This window comes from Geotrypetes seraphini, chromosome 14, assembly GCF_902459505.1.
Source record: "Geotrypetes seraphini chromosome 14, aGeoSer1.1, whole genome shotgun sequence".
Classification (NCBI taxonomy): Eukaryota; Metazoa; Chordata; class Amphibia; order Gymnophiona; family Dermophiidae; genus Geotrypetes; species Geotrypetes seraphini.
The window spans coordinates 63,702,263-63,710,275 of NC_047097.1; the positions used below are offsets into that span (position 1 = coordinate 63,702,263).

The window sequence follows — 8,013 nt, forward strand, 5'->3', positions numbered from 1 at the left end:
AATGTTCTTGTGCATAACTGCAAAGAGGGGGGGGGGATTCATCTGGAAGGTACGTGGGTGGGGGCCAATGATTGTTCTCTCACTATTCATGTGTAGGCTTTGTTCAGTTCCCGAATTTACATGTGCCACCATTTCTAGTGCTTAAGTTAGGTGTGAAACCGTGTACTCATGCTAGTATTCTACAAGAGATTTGGCAGGCAAAGGTACCACCGTAGGATAATTGCTTAGCAGCCCTATTACAGATAAGCCTGATGTGTTATTCAAGAAGACCTGGAATAGGCACGTGGGATCTCTCAGAGAGAGAAAGAGATAATGGTTACTGCAGATGAGCAGACTAGATGGGCCATTTTTTGCTCCCTCTCCAGGTTTCTATTTGGTCCCTCTTGGACCATCCGGTTCTCCCTCTAAGGTATCACATGAAGTATTTAGTTTACGGTCCTTTTGGATTTCCTGATGGTTCTGCTGAACCCTATTGTTCACTTGTTACTTGTTATTTGCAGATTCTATTTGTTTGTTTCACTATTTGATATTTGAAATTCAATAAAAATATTTGAACTTCTGATATGGAGAGAACGCAGGAGACATTAGAAATTTATAACAAAAGTGGAATAAAAAAAGATTGATTTATTAATTCGTCAATTCAATTGTACTGATAGATAGTTATGAAAGAAGGCAAACCTCAGACCGTACTGCTGTGCTGGCGTTAGTTTTTACGCGTAGCGCGGGTGGGGGGCAGTGCACGCTAATAACGCTAGCGCACCTTAGTAAAAGGAGCCCATAATGGGGCAACACCAAAAGCAACTTTGTAGTATAAACATCCCAAACTTAAAGATCACCCGGGCCTCGCCCGGAAGTCAGTGCAGCTCACAGTAATAGGGGGTTACGGGGTCATACTTCCTCAGACCATAAATCATTCTTACTGCTGTATTCTGAACCAGGCGATTCGTCCTAAAAAGATTTCCCCAGAAGAAAAACATTTATATGCTCTGAATTATTGTAAACATTTTAACCCGGTATTTAATGATACACTTCCAGGGAAATATTTTTTTAAAATGTGCTTTGTGCACCCACAGCAAGTCCTTTGCAAGTATAACAAAATATATTTGCTATATAAAGGCTGAGAAGTGGAGATAAACTACCAAATGTATTCAGTTCTCCACCACGATAAAGAAACTGCCTCTATTTGTTGGGATTTATTTACTGCCTTTATGACAAGATTCACCCAAGGCAGTGTACAGCAAGTACAATTAAGTTTACAGACCACTGACAGCAGATCAGCAATTTCATATTTGAATTCTTTCAGTACCCTGGGATGTATACCATCTGGTCCAGGTGATTTATCACTCTTTAACTTGTCAATTTGTCTTAGTACATCTTCCAGGTTCACCAAGATTACTAAGATGAGCGAAATCTAAACATTGTAGAACTCCAGGTACCCACACTCAGAACTACCGTTCACTTCTGCAGCAGTTTCAGAGAGTCTTGCTGGCTCAGCTGATCGGGGCTTCCCCTGCCACCAACAGCTGAACCGGAAGGGAGAGTAGGGAGTGGTGAACCCCCTGATTCCTCCCACTGAGCCCCCTCTACATTCTCTGACCCCCCCCTCTACACCCCGACTTCCACTTCCTGCTGAGTAGTTTCTAACAGGCTGGTGATGTATGTAGCAGGGCCTTTGTGAGCTGAGGTATCAATTGGGGGAAATGGTAACAAAGGAGGTTGTTTCCAGCAACTTGTTAGCAAAATCTTGTATCCGAAATGCTAGTGATATCTCTTGTTGTCTCATTCTTGTTGATGGCTATTCGATTCTCTCATTCCCAGGCTGGCACTGAGCGGATACTCAGAGAAGGTTTAGAAACAGTCCAGAAGTAAGGTCAGAGTGGCTCTGTAAAGGTGGCAGTGAAGGTGAAGAGATGAGACTTATTATCTGCATTATAAAATGAGACCTTGCCTGCCTCGTAGTCCAGGAAAATCCCCACTGCTAAGGGGTCTCTGCTATGGAGAGCAATGTATCGGGTAAGGTGAGGACTAGGTATTTACCATTCCTCCGTTCCACTGCCCAGTATCCACCCCCGGGGTACAGTCTACTCTTCCACTTCCTCCTGACAGAGTCTTTACATACTCCCAATATCCAGAAGCGCCCATCCCCCACCTGAATCTCCCAGTAATGTCTCCCCGCGGTGAAGCTCTGACTCCCCAGCACACTGCAACGAGTATCAAATCTCTCCGGATTGTTTGGCAGGCTGTGTCTTGTGGATGCTTTTCCAGTTCTCGGACAGGATAAGTTTAGGATGAGCAGTTTCAGTATCCAGTGTCACATCCACTGCAGAGGGGAGAGACATTAATAAACATGAGCACACACTTCTCATTTGCTCCCCACACACTGACTCTAACCCTCATTGGCTGGGTCCTCAATCACTTACTATCTCTATAACAACAGCTCCACCATTGGCTATTATTCACTTGTAGTCTCATAGATCCCACTGATCCTACTGGATGTCAGATTTTCAGTGTTCCCATTGGACTGAACATATTCATACGTGCCTCAATTAATTCATGAAACAGAAGCTCTAATTGGCTAATGCAAACTGCCTCTAACTCACAATCCTACTGGCCCCTTGTGTCTAATCACATTCAATTAAGTAAATCAGCTCTGCGGAACTATTTCTTCTTAGCAGTGAGCGGAAGGTCACATCTGCACAGAATCTTCACCTCATTCCTCTCCTCACATTTGTTTCCTTTCAAGTTTATATTTTTATTCATTTGATTTATGAACCATCATACTTAACATCTGAGTGATTCACAACAGAAATACAAGTTCATAATAAACAGAAAGATTAGGTTCTTACCTCAGTAATCTTCTTTCTTGTAGATGTATCTAGTGGTCCTGAATGCTAGGGTCCTGTATCTGAACCAGCAAGTTTCTTGCAGAAAACTGTCAATCATGTTTCCCAACTCCACCTCCTTCCCAGGGAGCTGCTCCTGCTCCCTCAGTTTGTTTTCTGCAAGCAAGTTGCTCAGAAGTGTTTTTGATCTGCTCTGCATTCAGGACCACTAGACTATCTCCCCCTCCTCTGTTCTTCATTGTTCTTTTTTTTTACTGACTGTGGGAATAACTCTCAGAGACTCTGACTGTGCAACACCAAGAAAGGAAGAACCTTATTAACTACAGTGGTACCTTGGTTTGCAAGCATAATTTGTTCCAGAAGCATGCTCGCAATCCAAAGCACTCGTATATCAAAGCTTATTTCCGCATAGGAAATAATGGAAGCCCAGATGATTCATCCCACAACCCAAAAACTAATGTACCTGAATAAAATAAAAAGGAGAAAGACGCCGAGCCGCCAGAGGAGGAGGAAGAGGAAAAGAACCGCAGCCTGGATGGCTCCCCGGTACTGCTGCTCCTGTCTCAGCAGCCACCGTTGCTTCCGGAGCTGGGCTCGGTACTGCTGCAGAAGCAGGTATGGCACTGTGTGAAGCAGAAGCGGTGAATCCGCAGGCGGTAATCGCCATGCTTTCCCAGGCTCTGCAGCGTCCCACTGCACACCCTGCAGGAACGTAAACACCACTGGACCTATACACATGCGCCATCCACGTAAACAGCACCAGCACCAGCACTGGCTGAACCTGTACGCACGCGCTGATCCCGCCTCCCGGAGCTCCAAACGCGCAAAGTACAGGAGTTCTAACCAGGCGCGCGAGCTGCACAGAAAAAGCCCCGCCTCAAGCGAACGCATGCACCGTCCCACCTCCGGAAGAAGGCGCCTCCTCAGATCCGGTCACCTCGCAACATGGACGCACTCCCAGCAGGAAGAAGGTATTTGACCGCTCGTTTTGCGAGTCACAAATTTAGCAAATGTTTTGCTCGTCTTGCAAAACACTCGCAAACCGCGTTACTCGCAAACCGAGGTTTGACTGTATATAATTCAGAGGAACTTCATCTTCATCCAAACCACAGAAGCACTGATACATTGTTTCATGATCAATTACTGCATAGAGACAATACAATACAAAGCTTTATATATAAGATATTAGAACCTGAATTTCTTTCTACCTTCCCTACAAATTAATTATTTGTACTCGCTAATTCTACCCATTCTGCCTGATTAAATTCCATTCTCCCAATTATTCAGCGACACTTTAACGGACAGTGTTGTTGAATACCAGCAGAGACCACTGCAAATCTACGAGGATACAGTTAGTACCGAGGTGGTCCAGGTATTTGGATTGTGAGATTACAGTGAGGAATAATTACAGAGAGAAAAGATAATTCAATTACTGTGTACAATTAGGTATCAGATGGTTACCTGCATATCTGTCATATTCCATGTACCAATCTGAAATAAAACAAAGACATGTCAGATAAGAAAAATAAATACAATCATAGAATAAAAATATTTATTTGAGTTAGACTTACTTATTTCTTTGAATTTTGATTCTTTATAGATAAAATAGAATAAGAAATAGACAAACATTAGTTTCTAGTATGTAAAAATATCTGTCATTGATCTCTTGACATTTCCTCTGTTACAAAATAAATATAAACATTTTTTTATGATTTATCCCCTACTTTACAAAGCAGTGCTAGTTTTGTTTTTTTAGCGACGGATCATAGGAATTCTATGAGCGATGAAGTTCTTACCGCCGCGGCTGGCATTAAAAACATCAACACGGCTTTGTAAAGGAGGGTGTTAGAGCGATCTTCATTCATTTTTAAGTTGCGACCACTTTGGATTCTAATGAGCCGAAGGAGAACTGCCAAATAATTTCCCGAAACACAGCTGACCAGTATGTGTCAATGATATCCATCCCCACCAGCCCTCCTTCAAACTCCACGGCAGGGTGTCCTCGAGGTTGTGAGCATTTCCAAATACATTCTCTTTTGTCTACTGAGAAATGCCTTGACCTTCAAAAGCATGTGGCTCCTCCCTCTCACCCACATTCCCCTTTCTATCCTGAGCTTAGGTAGAGAGGTAGAGTAGCAGAAAACCAATGGAGGCCATCCCAGAGGTCTCCAAGGGCTGCTACTGGCCCCTGGACCTCTGCACTGGAGAACACTGAACAAGAGAATAATCTTAAATAAATATTTTACAGAAAAATGATGATTCACTCCCTATTTTAGAAGTCCATCAAATATAGTATTGAGGGGAAAAAAGATTAATTAAAGTACATGGAGTAGTGATTACAATCAAATGAAAGCATGGTGTGTGTGTTGGGGGGGAGGGAAATATACTCTGCATTTAGCAGTAGGTACAAGGCTAATCATTAACTGGGCAGACCACATAGGCCATTTCACCCTTTCTCTGTCATCATCTACTGTGTTACTAGGCCCCACTTGGAGTATTGTGTTCAGTTTTGGAGACCGTATCTGACGAAGGACGTAAGAAGACTTGAGGCGGTCCAGAAGAGGGCGACGAAAATGATATGAGGCTTGCGCCAGAAGACGTATGAGGAGAGACTGGAAGCCCTGAATATGTATACCCTAGAGGAAAGGAGAGACAGGGGAGATATGATTCAGACGTTCAAATACTTGAAGGGTATTAACGTAGAACAAAATCTTTTTCATACACGTCCAGGGTGGGGGAGTGGGAGGGCGGGTTGGAATGTATTTTTCAATTCTCAATTAGAGTGTAGTTCTTAGATATAATAATGGGGGGGGGGGGTGATAATCTTTTTGTCATAGATTATAATTGTAATTCTATTTAAGTGCTTTTATAGAATTATATGATTGTATTTTATTTTGCACTTACTTATGGCTTTAAAATGAATAAAGAAATTTTAAAAAAAAGATGTCTGTGCATTGTTTGTTCATATCCCTGCAACTAAAGGGCGATTAGTATATTATGTGTTTAATCAATATGTTAACCGCATAGTTTTATGCAGTATATAAATTTTAAAGAAATAAAGAAAATATGGAAGATGAACAGATGGGTCAGTATTCAGGGGCTGGCACAGAATATCAATGCTCTTTGTGGCTTCCAGAAGTGACCTGGTAACAATGATATTCGGCCTGCTAGCCAGATATACGACATCGTGCGTGCTTGCACGTGGCGCACGCGTTTAAGGGGCGCCGGCCGGCTTCACTTGGGAGCTGAGAGGTCATGCGCATGCTTGTACAGGATGGCGGCCGGCTTGAATCGGGAGCCAGGAGGCGCTGGCAGACAGCAGAGGCATCGGCCGAAGCGGGAGGGCAGCCACACGGGGACCCCGAGGGAAGGAAGCCACCCCGCTGAAGGGACTGCAGCACCCACAGGCAGGTACCCACCCCTGGGCCCCCATATCTGAGAGCCCGTTTTGCGAGGCACAATTTGCAGGAGTGTTTTTTTGCTTGTCTTGCAAAACACTCGCAAACCGAGGTTTGACTATATTTCTTTCATAGGTACGATAATTTGACTGTGAGCCCGTTGAGACAGAGAGGGAAATGCAAAGTACCTGATTAGATTTTTGGCCATTACTTAAGTCTAATTTAATTGTTTTGTAAACCGCTTCGAATCCTTTGGGAGATTTAGCAGTATATAAGACACCACATTAAATTAAATTATTTGATGCCACAGGGAAATCCTACTGTACCTGCAACTTGCACTGGAAAGGTCTGCAATTCATGGAAATGACTCCTTAATGTCAACTGCAATGTGAGATTTAGGACACAGTGTGCTAACAAAGAAACTGACACCCACCTTTTTTTCCTGCACAGCTTCCTCTATGGGGATCACGGTGTGAAATCTGTGATCCCGGGATCTGTCACACACCACACAGATCGCTCTCTGATCCTCTTCTCATCATGCTCCTCGCACACATTCTCCTCTTTCGGTCTCACTGTGCACTGAGCAAGCTTTTTCACCATTTCTGTCATGTTTGCCAGCTGTCTGTTTTGCCTGAAATCCCGCCGCCCAAATGCTTTCCTGCACTGGGGACAGGGGAAGTTTGTGTCCATCCCCTCCCAGCTCTGAGTGATACAGGAGCGGCAGTAGTTGTGGCCACAGTCTAAGATCACCGGCTCTGTGAAATAATCCAGGCAGACGGAACAAGAAACCTCCTCTTGCAGGCTCTCAGCAGGGTTTGAAGCTGCCATGCTTCTTACAGGCAATGAAAGCACAAACTTAGCTCTTAACCCCAAGTGAGTTTGAAAATAAGGGACTGCCTCTGTGGAAAGGATCTTTGTTAGATAATTGTGGAAGGTGAGATCTGAAGAGTGCAGGGTGTCTGCCCTGCCTCATACCTCCAGTTACTCCTTTTCCTCCCAGTGTCAGAGATACCTTAAAGACTCATTCTGGTGATTTCATTGAGCTCAAAGCCCCATTGTGGTGCTTCAATGGTAGCATCATATTGTGTTCCAAGCCTCGTTATGGTGGTCTCTTTGAGTTCCAAGCCTCACTGTGGTGCTCCAATAATCTTGCCTCATTCTGGTGGTGGTCTAGAATTCCAAGCCTCATTGTGGTGCTCCAATAGTTTCATCTTGTTGTTTTCTAAGCCTCGTTATGATGGTCTCCTTGTGTTTAAAGCCTCACTGTGGTGCTCCAATTACTCGCCTCATTCTTTCCAAGCCTCATTCTGGTGGTCTTCTTGAGTTCCAAGCCTCATGGTGGTGCTCCAGTAGTCTCATCTCATTGTGTTCCAAGCCTTGTTATGGTGGTCTCTTTGAGTTCCAAGCCTCACTGTGGTGCTCCAATAATCTTGCCTCATTCTGGTGGTGGTCTAGAATTCCAAGCCTCATTGTGGTGCTCCAATAGTTTCATCTTGTTGTTTTCTAAGCCTTGTTATGGTGGTCTCCTTGTGTTTAAAGCCTCACTGTGGTGCTCCAATTACTCGCCTCATTCTTTCCAAGCCTCATTCTGGTGGTCTCCTTGAGTTTCAAGCCTCATTGTGGTGCTCCAATGGTCTCATCTCATTGTATTCCAAGCCTTGTTATGGTGGTCTCTTTGAGTTTAAAGCCTCACTGTGATGCTCCAATAATCTTGCCTCATTCTGGTGGTGATCTAGAATTCCAAGCCTCATTGTGGTGCTCCAATAGTTTCA

At 44.0% G+C, this 8,013-nt stretch overlaps 1 protein-coding gene across 1 annotated transcript; it reads right to left on the reverse strand.

Annotated features, from left to right (window-relative positions):
• Nucleotides 1–2,159: 2,159 nt before the first annotated feature.
• LOC117348189 (zinc finger protein RFP-like) lies at nt 2,160–7,795 on the reverse strand. The gene is given in 5 exon segments (XM_033919947.1): nt 2,160–2,320; nt 4,305–4,334; nt 4,415–4,435; nt 6,675–6,775; nt 6,778–7,795. Coding segments are annotated over 3 exon segments (414 nt in total). The 5' UTR covers nt 7,070–7,795; the 3' UTR covers nt 2,160–2,320; nt 4,305–4,334.
• Between the last annotated feature and the right edge of the window lie 218 nt (nt 7,796–8,013).